Source organism: Leptopilina heterotoma, unplaced genomic scaffold, assembly GCF_015476425.1.
Source record: "Leptopilina heterotoma isolate Lh14 unplaced genomic scaffold, ASM1547642v1 Lhet_209, whole genome shotgun sequence".
Classification (NCBI taxonomy): domain Eukaryota; kingdom Metazoa; phylum Arthropoda; class Insecta; order Hymenoptera; family Figitidae; genus Leptopilina; species Leptopilina heterotoma.
Window position 1 is genome coordinate 965,810 of NW_025110924.1, and position 18,070 is coordinate 983,879.

General features: G+C 20.4%; 1 protein-coding gene across 6 annotated transcripts in view; it reads left to right on the top strand.

Annotated features, from left to right (window-relative positions):
• Window positions 1-18,070, top strand: part of LOC122501311 (calmodulin-binding transcription activator 2) — a 156,902-nt gene that overhangs the window by 14,967 nt on the left and 123,865 nt on the right. For all 6 annotated transcript variants that reach the window (XM_043610661.1, XM_043610660.1, XM_043610657.1 and 3 more), the window contains exon 2: window positions 13,641-14,065. In XM_043610661.1, coding sequence (XP_043466596.1) covers window positions 13,820-14,065 — 246 coding nt within the window. In that variant the 5' untranslated portion in view covers window positions 13,641-13,819. The remainder of the gene's footprint in view (window positions 1-13,640; window positions 14,066-18,070) is intronic.

Sequence of the window (18,070 nt, forward strand, 5' to 3'; positions counted from 1 at the left end):
TCTTTTCAAGAATTCAATTATTTTTGTAAATAATAAAATTCTTCACCGTAATTCAATTATTTTTATAAACTTGAATAAAATTCGTTGCAAGAATTTAATTATTTATATAAATAATAAAATTCTTCACGGAAATTCAGTTATTTTTATAAAAAAAAAAATTTTAATTATCTTTATAAATAATAAAATTTTTCTCCGAAATTCAATGATTTTCAAAAATTTTAATAAAATTCTTGTCAGAATTTCAATTATTTTTAATACAATTTTCATCCAATTTCTTGAAAAATGCAATTATTCATAAAAATTTTATTAAAATTTGTCAAGTGAATTCAATTATTTAAAAATTTGTTGGTAAAATAAGAACCTAAAGTTCTGAACGTTCAAATGAACGAAATTTATTTATTTCTTCTCCAAATTAAATTTTTATTGCAATTATTTTGCGTTACTATCCAAAAAATTAATTACTGAGTTTCTAAACGTAAATATTTCAGTTTTTAAATTTGTTTGTGATAAGTAATTTATTAAAATATCTCCAATAAAAAATATTTCGTTCATTTGAACGTTCAAAACTTGGGGATCATGGTAAAATTCATTATGAAAATTTAATTTTAAGAAACATTCTATTGTTTAACAAAATATTTATTTTTATTGTTAAATAATAATTGAATTCTCGTAGAATTTTCTAAATAAATATTGATTTAAAAATTTATTTCAAATTAAAATCTTTGAAAATTTCAACTTTTCATACTTTTAATTATAAGAATTTTTTAGAATTAATTTTTCTCAATAAGTTTAGTGGAATTTTTTTTAATTATTTCAAGTTTTTAATTTTTAATATGTATATTTGATTGAAGAATGTCAGAATAATCGAAATTTCGTAAAATTAAATTGTAAATAAATGAATTCGAAAATTCACAAAAAACTTTTTCAAAAATTATTTTAAAAAAATTGGAGAATTTTAGTTTAAAATTCTAGAAATGAATAATCGTAATAATGTAAATAATTTTTGAAGAAGTTACAGTAACAAAGTAGCAAGTTTTAATTATTATAAAATATGCAGATATCGATTGCTCCGAGTCGAAGACGACTCGGAGTGATCGATATCTTCATGTTTTATAATATTTATTCTTGTTATTGAATTTCAAATTCAATTTCTATACAAAAATAATGATTAAATATTTATTTAAAAATGAAGTTATTGATGTTTTTGAACAACTTTCATTTATTGAATAACAATATTATTATCTATATAATAAGTATTTATTTGTATCGAATAATTTTTATTTACGTCATATTTTTATATACGTCATACTTTTCTTTACGTAATTTTTATTTACTATTTTTATTTTTTTATTTTTTCGATTTAATAACTAATTTTTTTAATAATAATGATATATTTAAATTAATATGTAAGTTAATTAATATTTAATTTAATTTACTGTGTTTACTTGCTATTTTAATTTACGATTTTAATTTTCTATTTTAATTTACTATTTTAATTTATACTATTTTTATTTACCATTTTCATTTACAATTTTTATTTATTATTTTTATTTACTATTTTGATTTACTATTTTGATTTACTATTTAGATTTACTATTTTGATTTACTATTTTGATTTACTATTTTAATTTGCTTATTATGTTTACTTAACATTTAAATTTACTATTACACTATTTGAATTGAATAAAAAAAAATTTGTTGCCCATTGTAGACTGATAGTAGTTTCTTTGTTTAAAAGCAAAATTCGAAATTAGGTGATAAATGACTTTTCATTCGATCTTCATTATCAATTAGGCCTGAAGAACATTTCTCTCAGGGTTTTATGGTTGACTAGGGAATAGCTCATTAAGTTGATAAAACCGTCTGGATTGGATCGGTTCACTTCATATATAGATATATATGACTTTTCCCAATTTCCGGGTGAATGAAATTCGAATCTCTCCCTCATTTTCTTCTCAATTTTAATGACCCCGAGTCGAAATGCAATTTAACAATGCTAAAACATGACGCAAGCTTATTTTTTTAAATTAAAATTTTTATTATCATTCGTAATGCTATTATTATTATAAATAATAATATTAGTAATTACATTTTTGCTATTATTATTAATATTATTATTCTGCGCATTTTTGACAATTTTTACTATTTTTGGAGTGAATTTTTTCACATTTTGTATATTTTTGTAAAAAAATGATAGTAAAATTTATTTCAAACATATCAAAATTTACTCTGAAAATAGTAAAAGTTGACAGAAGTTCCTGTCAGTTTAAGTATTACTATGAAAAGTATAGTAAAATTTACTTTATTCGTTTTTTTCGTCTATGTTATTATTCATGTTTTTGTATAATTTTACAATTAATAAAGCAATTCGTCAATGAATATAACAGAACATTTTTTTTAAGTATCTAATAATTTTTAGAGTGAAGCAGAATATTCTTTAGGGTCAGGGAAAAAGTCAAAATCAGTCAGAAAAAAGTCAGGGAAAAACAAAATTAAATTTTTGTTGCAACCCTGAGAAAAGAGAATCTAAAGTGAATTTTTTTTCTCCAAGAAAAATGAAATTCAACATGAAAAATTTCAATTTCAAAAATGGAATACTGAAATTATCGTTTACAATATTTATCTTGAGGAAAATTTTCAATTTACCATTTTTTTTTATTCCCAGAGGAGATGATGAAAGAAAAGAATATTCTGTATTTTTATAAAGTTTGAGAGAAAAAAAAAATTTTTTTTACGCTTTGCAGTTGGTAAATTTTTCTAAGACATCGTTGCGCGGTGAAGTGACAATTACTGTCATGTTATAAGTCTCGTCAAATGTTTGATAGAAAGATAAGTAACACGAGAACTTGCGCGCAATTGGGCCAAAGTACATACCTATATATATATAGTGATATAGATATATATAAATATATATATGTATATATGTGTAATATACTCTTGTACAAGGTGTGTAGTTTGCCAATTTATTCATGTATTCCGTCGTGAATATTTCGCTCCCAGGAGCAAACCTCGTGTTCGCCATCTCGAATGATTCGCCTGAATCATATGGACGTTGGCGATCCATATCGAGTAATGCCCTCGAGATCAAGTGTTCTCTCTAATGGCAACTTTATCCAGTTAGTTAGCTACGTTGAAACTAACTAATCATATACAATCTCTCACTCTCTGCTTATCGACAAATTACATCACAGGTCAGCACTTCACTTTCATGAATAATTATAATAATAATAATAATGATAATGTAATTATTATGAAATGGCTTTTTAAATCCCTTTTTTGTCTCTTTTTCCCCTCTTTCTATTTTTTCCATTTTTTGTATTTTTTTCGTTTTTTATTTTTATTTTTTTTGTTTTTTTGTTTTATTTTTTTTTAATTCTGTTAATTAGTGCAGGGTGGCCGCTGGACCGGGAAACCGGGAAATGACAGTGAATTTTGATCTTGACCGGGATTTTGGAATTTTTTTTTAAAAACACACATTACTTTGTGAGAAAAAATAGAAATATTTATTTTAAGACTTAGGTATTAACTATATTTCATTAAAAAAGATTGAATGATCTTCTATAAAATCTATTTTTATATTTTGTCAGAGAATTTTATAAAAAGTACTATAAAAATATTCAATTTCTAGAATTTATAAGAAAATTATGAATTTTGTTGTCAACGTAACAGACTTAGAAATAGAAAATATTACATTTAATTTTAAATTTTTTCTATTTCTAACAATAATTAAACAAAATATAATTTTAATTAAATTTGTCAAAAAAATTTCAAAGAGAAAAAATTTCACATCCTATAAAATAGTGAAAAATAAAGAAATTTAAAAATTTTATGCAATAATATTCATAAGCAAATTTTTCTATATTTTAGAATGTTAAATTAATATTAAGATTGAATTTTAAAAAATTTCAAATTGAAGTTTTAGAAAAGTTGAATTTTAAAAGATTTTAATTAAAAATTCTGAATAAGTTAGTTTTTAAAAATATTTTTATTCACATTTTTTCAAATTAGTTATGTTTTTAAATATGTAATATTTAATTGAAAAATTTTCAAATTATTTAAAATTTCATGAAATTGTCTTGTAAACAAGTGGATTTTAGAAATATTTTAGTTATTTCTAGAATATATTTAAATTGAAATTTTGAAAATAATTTTTAATAAGTTACAGTAGCAATTCTTAAAAATTATTCTAATTTAAAGGATTTGAAATTTGAATTTTTTTTTGAAATTTGAATACCTACTATATGGAAAAATAATGGATAATAATTAAATATTTTTTTTTCAAAAAATCTATTTAAGTTCAAAATTATTTTTAGAGTAAACTAAAATATTTTTAGGGTTTGGGAAAAAGTCAAAGTTTTGTCTAAAAATCAGGAAATTCTTTCGATCTTTCATGGAATAATTTATTTTCAGAGTTATTATTTATGACCGGGAAAAATAATCTATGACCGGGAAATGACCGTGAATTTGTTTTTACAAAAAAAGTGGCCACCCTGTAGTGATATTATTCTAATTATTATACAGGGTTTCCACGCAACCCGGAAAAATGGAAATGTCAGGAAATTTTATAAATCTTGAAAAATCCTGGAAAAGTCAGGAAATTTTGATCAGAATCCTGGAAAATTATTGTTTTCTTAAGTTATTGTGCTTATTCTTCAAATCTAGTTTTTCTTAAATATTTCAAAATTAGTTCAATTGTTTTATAACAGTTGCATTTACAATTTTCATAAATAGATGAACTTCAAAAGGTTTTAAAATTTTGTAAAATTTCAATTTTGAATGAATTAATTTAAATAATAAAAATTTCACAGGAATTCTATTATTCACAAATTTTATATAAATTTCTTCGGAATAATTCAATTATTGAGATAAATTTTCATAAATAATCAAATTTTTTACAGAGATTCAATTTTTTCATAAATCAAAATTTTTACAGGGATTCAATTATTTTCATAAATAAAAATAATAAAACTCAATTATTTCAAATTATTTCACTTATTTTTAATACAGTTTTAATGGAATTTCTCGAAAAGTGTAATTATTCTTAAAAATTTTATTAAAATTCATCAAAGAAATTCAATTATTTTAAAAAACCTTTCTATAACTTATTTATTTGAATTTAAGTATTATTGTCAATACATTTTTAATTAAATTTCTTAAAAGATAAAGATTTTCAAAAATTTTAATGAAAATCTTTATAAAAATTCAATTTTTTTTCTAAATAATTTTAATAAAAAATTTCGTAGAAATTAAATTAATTTCATTAATTTATCAAAATTTAAATATTTTCAATATCAACTATTTCAATAAAGTTTCACAAAAGAATTCAATTATGTAAAAGAAATATTAAAATTCGTCTTAAGAATTCAATTATATATTTTTAAAAGTAATAAAATTCTTCGCAGAAATTCAATTATGGTCAAAAGTTCAAAAAAATTCTCTTCAAAATTTCAATTATGTTTATAAATAATAAAATTTTTCTCCAAAATTCAATTATTTTCAATTTTCAAAAATTTTAATAAAATTCTTGGCAAAATTTACATTATTTTCAAAAACTTTTCGCAATTCAATCAAATTTTTTTTACAGAGATTCAATTATGTTTAATTCAATTTTAATCTATTGTCTCGAAAAATAAAATTATTATTAAAAATTTTATTGAAATTCGTCAAAAGAATTTTAATTACCTATTTAAAAGTTTGTTGATAAAATTCTTTATGAGTGCTCAATTTTAAAAAACATTCAATTCTTTAATAAATTATGTATTTTTGTATTTAAATAATTGAATTCTCGTAAAATTTTCTAATAAAAATTGATTAAAAAAATGATTTTTAGTAAAATTGTAGATAATAATTGAATATTAAAATAATATAATTCTTCTTAGAAATTGAATTATTTTGAAAAGTTTTAATAAGATTCTTGTCAAAACTTCAATTATCTTTATAAATAAAATTCTTCTCCAAAATTCAATTATTTTCAATAATTTTAATAAAATTCTTGGCAAAATTTCAATTATTTTCAAAAATTTTCATCAATACAATAATTTTCCCTAAATTGAATGGTAAACAAACAGATTTGAAAATTTTCAAAGATATTTTTGAAAAATTATTAAAAATAATTAATTTAAAGAAGAATTTTAGTTAAAAATTCTGGAAAACAATAATTAAATTGAAGTGATGAAAGTAATGAAAGTAATTTTAAATAAGTTACAGTAACAATATTGTTATAATATAAAATAATGTATTTATCAGTCTGACATTTTTAATTATTATAAATTATGAAGATATCGATTTTTATAATTGTAGTAAAAATAAAAATCACTTATTTCGTTTCCTCTACAGCAGAAAAGTGGTATTTTTACTCCAAATGAATAAAAAGTATTTTTAAACGAAAAAAAGTCGACTGGAATAAATTATTATTTTTTAAATTAAATGATTTCTTTCTATTTTCATGAATATATGCACATGCATTGATCTGATGATTAAATTATTTTAAAATTTATTATAGCATGATGAAAAGTCTTTTATGAGTTTAATCGCGAAATTTGTTGAACCTTTTACTGTGTATATACAGGTCATTGGATTTCGTAACTTGAGTTGGTGCTATTTTTATATGAAAAAAAATTCAATAATTTTTAGAATTAGTCTGAAAAAATAAAAAATCGAATTTTGCTTTTTTTCTAATATGAAAAAAAAATTATCACTTGGTTAGAAATAATTTCTGCAGGGATTTTTTTTGGGGGGGGGATGTTAAAAAATGACAGTTTAGTGATTTTTTTTGTATAACAATTTTCGACAATGTTCTTCATTGTTTCGATCGATAAAGTTGAGAATTTCTTGAGAAATATATATGTATAATGTATATATGTATATATATAGATAATACTTTGTAACGAAAATCGATGACGCCTGGTTAGTGAATATATTTACCATCGTTGAAAAATTCATTTGAAAAGGTCAGTGTTTTTCTTATAGTCAGTGATAGTAGTGGGTGTCTTTTCCTTCCCCTTTGTTTTATTATACAAAAGTATTTGTAAATTAGTATTATAATTATGATGTGGATGTAATAATTGATTTTACCGATTTTCATACCTGCGAAACTATAATTTGACTCTACGAATAATTAATCGTGAGGGACAACTTCACGAAGTTATTTTTATAATTCAGTAATTATATTTGACTATTGCTAAGTTCTTTAAACTTCATTTTTAAATTCAATTTTTTTTCAATTTTTTAGACTCAGTTAGTTACAATATTTAAATTTAATTTTTTCATTTTAAAGGTTCAACTTTTTTCCATTTTTTTTTAATTTAATTTTTTCAATTATTTTAAAATTTTTTAAATTCAATTGTTCTTCTATATTTTAAATTCAGTTTTTAAAATTTTTCTAATTTTAACTTTTGTCAATTTTTTCAATATTTTTGAAAATTGAATTTTTTCTATTTTTTCAATATTTTTCAAAATTGAATTTTTTTCATTTTTTCAATATTTTTCAAAATTGAATTTTTTTCATTTTTTTAAATTCAATTTTATAAAAATTCTTTCTTATTTTTTAAATTAAATTTTTTAAAATTTTTCTTCTATGTTTTAAATTGAATTTTGAAAATTTTTCTAATTTCAACTTTTTTCCATTTTTTCAATATTTTTTAATATTGAATTTTTTTACATTTTTTTAAATTCAATTTTTAACTTTCTTATTTTTCAAATTGAATTTTTTTCTATTTTGCTTCTACATTTTAAATTGAATTTTGAAAATTTTTCTAATTTCAACTTTTTTCCATTTTTTTCAATATTTTTCAAAATTAAATTTTTTCCATTTTTTTAAATTGAATTTTTTAAAATTTCTTTCATATTTTTTAAATTGAATTTTTTTTTCAATTTTTATCCTATTGGTTTAAATTCAATTTTCAAAATTTTTATAAATTCAACTTTTTTTCATTTTCCGAAATTGAATTTTTTCAATTTTTCTCATATATTTTAAATTCAATTTTAATATTTTTTCCTTTTTTTTTAAATTTAACTTGTTGAATTTTTCTGAATTTAATTTTTTTCAATTTTTCTAAATTCAAGTTTATTCGATTTTTTAAATTTAATTTTTTCCAATTTTTTAAAATTTAACTTTTTAAATTTTTCTAAATTTAATATTTTCAATTTTTCTAAATTTAAGTTTTTTATATTTTTTAAATTCAATTTTTCTAAATTCAACTTTTTTCTCTATTCTTTAAAATTTAATTTTTTCAATTTTTCTGAATTGAATTTTTTTCCATTTTTAAAATTTTATTTTTTTACAAATTTTTTCTTCATTAAATTTTATTTAAATTTTTTTCAAAGTAAATTGTATTTCAATTTTTCCAAATTATTTTTTAAAAGATTTTTTTTGAATTAATTGTTTTTCTAATTCTTTCAAATTAAAGAACGTTTTGAGAACGTTTAGGAATGAATGAAATTTTTTTTGTACAAAATTCTCACTAAAAAAAATGAGAACTATTATAATTAAAATCTTTTTATTTGAGAATTAAGTTTCTTAGTGGTAAAAACAATTTTTTTATGAAAAAAAAAAATTTTTAAAAACAAAGAAAATTTTTTTGTTGATTTTCGAAACGAACTTAATTTATTTTTCCTTCAAATTAAGTTTTTATTACAATAATTTTGCGTTACAATGAAAAAATTTAATTATAAAGTTTCTAATAATATAAAATTTAAGTTTCTAATTTTTCTTGCAATCAGTAATTTATGAAAATATTTTTAATAAAAAAATATTTCCTTTATTATTGCACGTTCAAAATTCATTATTTTAAATAAAAAAAAATATTTATTTTTATTAGAAATATTTTTATACATTATGTACTGATTGAAATAAAAATAAGAAACTAGAAATAATATTTAGAAAGATTATAATTGATTTCTTTGCGATAGTGAAATATTCAGTTAATATTTGAGTAATTAATCAAATTATTTACTTGAACCATTAATGTAATTTTTTTTTGTTTATCTAGATTTTATTCGACAAAATAATAATTTTGAAAGATAAGAAAAATATATTGTCGAGGACGAATTGAGAGTCTATTGAGTAGAAGCAATAAAATATTTTATTAATATTCAAGTAATTAGTTAAATTATTTATATTTGAACCATTAATTATTTTATGAAAATTTTTCTGTCTAAATATTTTATTCGATAAAATAATGATTTTGAAAAATAAATTTTTGGGGAACTAAATTAGGGTTTACAGAGAGGAAAGCAATGAAATATTTAATTAATATTTGAGTAATTAATCAAACTATTCATTGGAACCATTAATTATTTTATGTAAATTTTTTTTTGTTTATATACATTTTATTCGACAAAATAATGATTTTGAAAAATAAAAAAAAATAGATTTTGAGGACCAAATGAGAGTTTATTGAGAGGAAGCAACGAGATATTTATAATTAATATTCAAGTAATTAGGCAAATTATTTAACCATTAATTATTTTATGTAATTTTTTTTTTTTTACAGATTTTATTCGACAAAATAATAATTTTAAAAAACAAAAAAAAATACATTTCAGGGTAAATAGCTAAAAAAATAAATAAATAAAAAATAAAAAAAATAGATTTTTGAGGACCAAATGAGAGTTTATTGAGAGGAAGCAATGATAATGCTTCTATATATATATATATATATATATCTATAGAAATGAAAAGAGAGGAAATCTTGTATTGCACGCTTATATAACGGATTGTCACAGTTTAAGGGAGAGCACTCGGATATTGGACAATGGAAGAGAATTCATTCGGAATTCCGTTGTTTGAGAAATGTTCGACTGCCAAGGCTTTAGAGAGCCACGCAATATTCACCCCTCTACTTATAGGGGGCTGTAAGGGGGAGGGGGAGGCTAAGGGGTGAGGGCGTAAAAACTCTTCTTTCCTTTGAGAGCCGGTGACCCAGATCTTTGCGCATGTCACCCCTTATGATCGCACACACACATACATATAAATTACAAATAACGGGATTATTATAATTTTTTATTTTTTTTTGGGAAATGATTATTTTAACTCTATAAAATTATATTTTACGCACTCGGAAAAAAACCTTGATTTCTGTCCTTGTGATGTTCCAATTGACATGAACAGAGGGAGTAGTGTATTTTGATGCCTTGGTACGCCCTTATACGACATTCCATGACTTGAATTCTCTCTCTCTCTCTCAAAGACATCTAAGCAGAACCAGTTGTTCATGCGATAGTTACAAGACTTGTAACACACAAACAGAGAGAAAATGCCAAGCGAGGAAATTGACTTCGAATTCGAACGACAGCTCGTTTCACATGAACGATGAGATTCTTGTTTCACGCGATTATATATGTCACTCTTGAAAATAAGGGGTTTTTTTCTCATTAAACTTTTCTTTTTTTTTTCTTTTTTTTTATTGTGGGGATTTTTAGTTTGTTTTGAAAAACAGTACTTTTGGATATGTTAATTTTCTCTCAAATAAAGTCGTAAATCGTTTTTTCGTATTTAACGATTTCTTCATTTGAGAGAATTTTTTGAGATGAATTTTTTATTAAGAAGAATACTTTCGTTATAAAATTTGATTTATTTTCTTTGGTAGAATATTTTTGGGGTCAACAGAATTTATGGTGAATTAACATTTTTTTTGGTAATTTTAGAGAAAAGTGAGAATTCAAACGATAATTTCAAATTAATTATTCAAAATTAAATTAACAATTCGTTGTGAAAAGAATTCATAGAAAAGTAAGAATTCAAACATCAATATAATTTTTCAATATTTATTTAGCCAAATTTTCTTTACAGAAAATTTTAATATTAGAATTTTTTTGTAATTGGAAAGATTTTCCCCCCTTTTGAAAATTCTGTTTAATGAATTTTTTTTTATCAGTTCGATAGCATATCATAAATACTATTAAATATTAATAAAATAAAAGGAAAAATAAATTAAAAAATAAAAAAAAATAAAATTTTCAGTAAAAATATGGACGTGATCCTTGAATTCCACTAAATGTTTTCAATTAAAATTTCTTTTTCATGGTTCACAAAAATCTCGAAAAAAATTTTTTAAAAACGTTCTAAAAAAGCATGTACAAAAAAAAGTTCATTAAAGAAAAATGAAAAAAAAATATTGCCACAACAAAAAACGAGGAAAATTGAATAATTAGAAAATATTTTCATTTTTTTTTTTTTTTTTGCGAAATTCCATGAAAACCGGAAATTAAATCTCGTGAGAGTGATTTGTCTATTATAATGAGTTTTTCTGTAGAAAAAAATAACAATTTTAATCCAAAGTGTATTCGTTTTTGCAATATATAGAAGTGTGCGAGCATTTCAACTCAAACCAATTCATTTTCTAAATATACGGTAAACGAGTTTCAGAGCTACGTAAACATCGTTAAAGGGTTTGCCAGGCAAAGTACATTTTACCTTTCTCTCTCTTTCTCTCTCTTTCTTGCTATTTACGTCGTATTATTTCTACGTTCTATGTAAATCTTTAAAAGTCGTTTGAAGGAGTAACTTCTTTCGTAAAATTGCAGAGAGAGGTAACTATAAAAAAAAAAAAAACAGGGAAAAAAATGTGAAAAGGGGGAGAAAAAAAGTGTAGTGACTCTTGCATTTATAGGATTTTACAGTACTTAAAGTTTTGTTTTCTCTTTTTTTTCCTTTTCTTTTTAAGTCCCATGAGAGGAAAAAAAAGAAAATTTTTTACTCAATTTATTTTATTTGCAAAAATTTCCATAAAAGCAGGTAAAAAAAAAGAGTTCATCTTCATGCTCTTTTTTATTTAGTGGGATATTACTTGCGAAAAATAATAAAATACAAATAGAAATCATATTTATGTTTCTATCTTGAAAGTTTTTTTATTATTTTTTTCTGCTGAACGTTTTTTCTTCTTTGTGAAAATAATAAGTACAATGTTTTATTTTTTATTAGAATTTAAAACAATGTTTTTTTATTTTTTAAACACTTTAATTTTTAATTGAATTTTTAAATCAAAAACGTTTGTAAATAAATTTTTAAACAAATGAATTTTTGAATAATTTTTTAAATAAATTTTTTTAAGTAGGTTTTTATATTAATAATAATGTTTATATTAGTAAAATTAATAATAAAGCAATAATAAATAATAACAAATTCTTTATAAATTTCTTCGCAATAATTCAATTATTTTCATAAATAATCAAATTTTTTACAGAGCTTCAATTATTTTCAAAAATAACAAAACTCATCGCAGAATTTCAATTATTTTTAATACAAATTTTAATGGAATTTCTCGAAAAAATGTAATAATTATTCTTAAAAATTTTATTAAAATTCATCAAAGAAATTCAATTATTTTAAAAAGCCATCCTATAATTTTCAAAAGTAATAAAATTCTTCGCAGAAATTCAATTATGTTCAAAAGTTTTAAAAAATAATGGTGAAAATTTCAATTATTTTTATAAATAATAAAATTTTTCTGCAAAATTCAATTATTTTTAAAAATTTTAATAAAATTCTTGGCAAAATTTCAATTATTTTCAAAAACTTTTCTCAATTCAATTAAATTATTTACAGAGATTCAATTATTTTTAAATTTTTAATACAATTTTAATCAAATTTCTCGAAAAATAAAATTATTCTTAAAAATGTTATTGAAATTCATCAAAAGAATTTTAATTACCGATTTAAAAATTTGTTGATAAAATTCTTTAAATGAGAGTTCAATTTTAAAAAACATTTAATTCTTCAATAAATTATTTATTTTTGTATTTAAATAATTGAATTCTCGTAGAATTTTCTAATAAAAATTGATTTAAACATGAATTTCGATTAAAATTTTAGATAATATTTAAATATTAAACTCTCTAAATTTAAATTAGTAAAAATGTTTTCTGATTTAAATTAAAACTGACTTTTTGCTTTAAATGTTTGAATTTTTCATACTTTTCACTAAAAATTGTGTAGATTAATATTTTTTTGAAGAAGTTTAATTGATTATTTTTTAAGTTATTTGAAGTTTTTATTTTTAATAATATTTCTTCTTTAAATTAATTATTTTTAATAATTTTAGAAAAATTTCTTTGAAAATTTTCAAATTCTTTTGTTTACAATTCAATTTTACGAAATATTTTCGATTATTTGGAAATTTCGGAAATCGATTTCTTCATGTTTTATAACAATTTTTTTTAAGTTGTTTAATTTCAAAAAGGTTTGAATTTGAATCTTTTAAAGAATTTTAATTCCTAAGGAAAAATAATAATTAAATATTTATTTAAAAAAAATATAACAATGCGAAATACAGTATAATATGATAGTTCCATGTATTTGTAAAAATTTATTGGAATTATTTAATTTTGTAAAATATAAATTTAGTTTTAGAAACCTGGAAAAATTCAGTTTTTTAACCTGGAAAAGTCAGTAGGAAATTTGAAATGAGCAAAAGCGTGGCAACCCTGTAATTAATTTATTAAAATTTATTTGAAATTTAATAAATTAATTTAATTAAATTAAAATTTATTTGAAATTTAATAAATTAATTTAATTTAATTAAAATGTAATAAATTAATTACGTTTATTTAAAATTGATTAGTTATTGAAGAAATGTAGAAAAAAAATTATTTATTATTTAAAAAAAAAACTAAAAAATTGTATTTATTTATGTCTGCAGGTGGCGCAGGTAGTTATTGTGGAGTGAGAGAGAGTTTATTTCCATCGGAACGATAAAAGTCGTCATTGGTTCCGGGACACACAAAGAGTTGTGAGACGAGTCGCGAAAAAAAAGTTCCTCTCTCTCTCTTTTTGCATTATAAGCTCACGATTAAATTCGACTTGGCATCGGAAGCTGGGATGAGGCAGGTGGTAGTTTTGGAGCCGGCTGGCAGTGTTCTTGTAATCAGACAGACTTCACTCGCTGGCGGAGTGACCGGCGTTACCACATCAACGAATTCAATTGTTGGATCTACTAATTCGCAAAAGACTAATGACACCCAATCAATTACCAACAATGCTGTTAACAATCTTGTCTCTAATGATCATAACCAGAATCGAATTGTCGTCGTTAGATCTTCATCCACCACTTGCCTGACGTCTTCGGTGAGTCTTTCTTCTTTCTTTCTTTTAATTTGCATATTTTCTAAAAAAAAATATTATTTATAAGTGTTTGATTTTTAAATTATTTCCTTTCAATTTCTTGAAATTAATTTATTGTTCTTCAATTTCAAAAAAGAATTTATTAATTTGTTTGAATTTATTATTTTAAACATTTTTTTAGTTATTCTATTTTTATTGAACTTTATATTTTAATTTTAGTGAACAAAAAAATGAAGATAAAAAATTATTTGTTTATTTCTTGTTGTTATAAAACAGAGTCTCTCGTGTTATCAGTGTCAGTTTTAGAAGCCACATGTTTTATTCAAGAATAATTTAAATTTAAATATTCTCTTTCTTTTTGTTGCTTTGCAATTTTAATAATAATCTTCGTTTGAGTGAATTTATTTTGAAAAAGAAAAAAAAATTGGATGTTTTTTAATTATTTATTTAAAAAAATAAAAACAAAATAATTAACGAAATTACAAATAAACTAATGGAATCAGAAAGAAGTTAATTAATTTTACATTTACCAATTTTACCATTTACCATCTTATGATAAAAATGAATTAATTTCATTTGTCGAAAATGAAAATTTAAATTTGATAAATAAATAAATGAATTCAGTCAATTATAGTAAATAGTTAAATAAATTAAAAGTTTGACTTAATTACTCGATTTAAATGAATAATAAAAATAAAAAAATAAAAAAAATAAAATAAAAAAAAAAAATAAAATAAATAAAATATTAAAATATAACAGAAAGTATCAATCATCAAATCCGAAATAAAAAAATAACTAAAATAAATAAATAAAGTAAATAATTAATTAAAAAAATGGAAAACAATAATTTAAAACTTTCATCGAATTTTGAGAGTAAAATTTCCTTGGGTCTAAATGAAAAATATCGACATATCTTTTCTCAGAGTTTGAGCAAAAGAAAGAGAGAAAAAAATGAAAAGTTATTCTTCGACACGTAAACAATTTTATATTCCGTTTGAAATCCGGAAATAAATATCATTATATAGATAGGATTTTTCGAGGTCAAAGAATTTAGCCTTCAGGATAATAGAAATCAATCTGTGAAAAATGTTATTGTGGGTCTTCTTCTTCGTTATTTTTTTCTTTTGCTTTAAATTGCACCCGATATTCAATAAACCGTGTCTAAAGGGATAAAACGATAAAGGTTTTCGTTTATTGAAACTGACAGAGGACATGACAAAAGGAGAAAAGCAGAAAAAAATAGTAGAAAAGAAACAAATTTATATCTTTTGTATTCTATATCAACATTTTTAATCGACCCTCTCAAATATATAGATATCTTACTTCGTTATATATATTATATGATCCCATCTCTCTTGAAAACAACTTTAAGATATGATTTAAAAATATCATCTTCGATTTTTATTACTATTTGAGAGAAAAACTTGATTATAGTTTTCTTGTAAATGTCATAAACACGAATAACAACATTTTTATTTTTTCTATTTTTGAAAGTTGTGAAGTGAAAAGAAGAGAAATTTTTATTTCGCAGAATAAATATAAAAGTAAATAAATGAGAAAATAAATAAAAATGAATACCTAAGTAAATGTAAGGAAGAAAATAAATAAATGAAAATAAATAAAATAAATATAAATATGTGATTCGCTCTAAAGAAACGTACCTAAGAATTAAATCATTTTCAGGTTATGTTTATGCTATTTTTAAATTAATTAAAAATTTTTGTGTTTTGATTTAAAACTATTAGTTTTTTTCATAAAGTCCGTAAATTCCGTAATTTAATTCAAAAAGGATGAATTCAATTATTTTCAAAAGTAATAAAATTCGTCGCAAAAATTCAATTATGTTCAAAAATTTTTAAAAATTCTCATCAAAATTTCAATTATCTTTAGAAATAATTAAATTCTTCTCCGAAATTCAATTATTTTCAAAAATTTTCCTCTCAATTCAATGATTTTCAATATCTACTATTTTCATAAAATTTTCCAAAAGAATTCAATTATTTTAAAATTTTTTTTATAAAATTCTACACAAACTTTCAATTAGGTAATAAAAATTTCACAGGAATTTCATTATTTCCAAATTTTTTTATCAATTTCTTCGCAATCATTAAATTATTTTCATAAAGAATACAATTTTTACGGGGATTCAATTATTTTCGTAAATAATAAAATTTCTTTTAGGAATTCAATTATTTTCATAAATAAAACTCATTGCAGAATTTCAATTATTTTTAATAAAATTTTAATCGAATTTCTCGAAAATTTTTTTAAAATGTTATTAAAATTCGTCAAAATAAGAATTCAGTTATTTAAAAATTGATAGATAACATTCTTTATGAGAATTCAATTTTAAGAAACATGCAATTATTCAATAAATTATTTTTGTATTTAAATAATTGAATTCTAGTAGAATTTTCTTATAAAAATTTATTTAAAAATGGATTTCAGTTAAAATTTTAGATTATTATAATTGAATTTTAAAAGTATTAGAACGTACATTTTTGGAAATAATTGAATTTTGAAAAGGTTTCAGATTAAAATCATTCAGAATTTAAATTTCTCATATTTTTAACTAACAATTCTGTGGAATTAATTTTTTTTTGAGAAACGTTAATTGTGGATTTTTTTTTTATATTATTTAAAGTTTTTATTTTCTAATATGAATTTAATTAAAGAATTTAAGAATAATTGAAATTTTGTAAAATTGAATTGTAAACAAATGAATTTGAAAATTCTTAAAGAACTTTTTCAAAAATTATTAAACATAATTTATTTTTATTTATTTATTTTTTTTTATTTTTATTAATATATTATTAATAATAATATTAATTAATAATTATTAATAATAATTAATAATAATATTTATTATTATAAATAATTAATTCATAGAAGATGTTTAGTTAAAAACACGAAAAAAAAATTCAATTTTGTAAAAGTTACAAATTATTACAAAAATTCAATTTTCATACAATTTTAATCAAATTTCTCGAAGAATGTAATTATTCTTAAAAATTTTATTAAAATAATTCGTTGATAGAATTCAATTATTTGAAAATAAAATAAAAAAAAATAAATTATTTATTTTTGTAATTAAATAATTGAATTCTAGTAGAATTTAAAAAAAGAAATTTGAATTAAAAATTAATTTCATTTAAAATTTTAGATAATAATTGAATATTAAAAGCAATATAGCGTCAATTTTTAAAAATACATAATTGAATTTTGAAATTAATTTTTTTGAAAAAGTTTAATTTGAATTTTTTAAATATTATTTTAAGTTTTTATTTTTTAATATTTATTTAAATGAAGAATTTTCGAATAATTAAAATTTTGGAAAATTGAATTGTAAACAAATGGATTTGAAAATTGTCAAAAAACTTTTTCGAAAATTATTAAAAATAATCGATTTAAAGAAGAATTTTAGTTAAAAATTCTTGTAAATAACTAAATAATAATTGAATTGTAAATGATTTTATCACTCGGTTATGAAAAATTTAATTTATAGTTTTAAGTAAAATTTTCTCTTATTTGAGTTTGACTAATTATATTTTTGTTAGTAATTGGTTCGTAATTTTTCATTTTTGGTCCCTAAAGTCCATATTTTTAAATAATATTACTAGTTTTTTTTTAAAATTACATTAATTAAAGAATAAAATAAAATACTTAAAGATTAAAAAATAAATAAATAATAAAAAAATATGTAATTAATTAAAAACGAACAATTTATTTATTTACTTATAAACGGGACGAGCCCTCGATAATTAAAAGAATATAAATGAATAAATAAATAGAAATAAATAAAAAAACAGGTAAAACTAAATTTAAAGAAATTCATATCTTGTTTAACATTTAAAAGAGCAATTTTGATTTTTTCTTTCTGAAATTATTTACTTTTCTCGTTGTACTACTTAAAAAAGTTGAAAAAAAAAACGTGAACAATATTTTTTTCCACACAAACACACACATATTATATATCCATTGCGTGCAATTAAATAATGTAAATTGAGG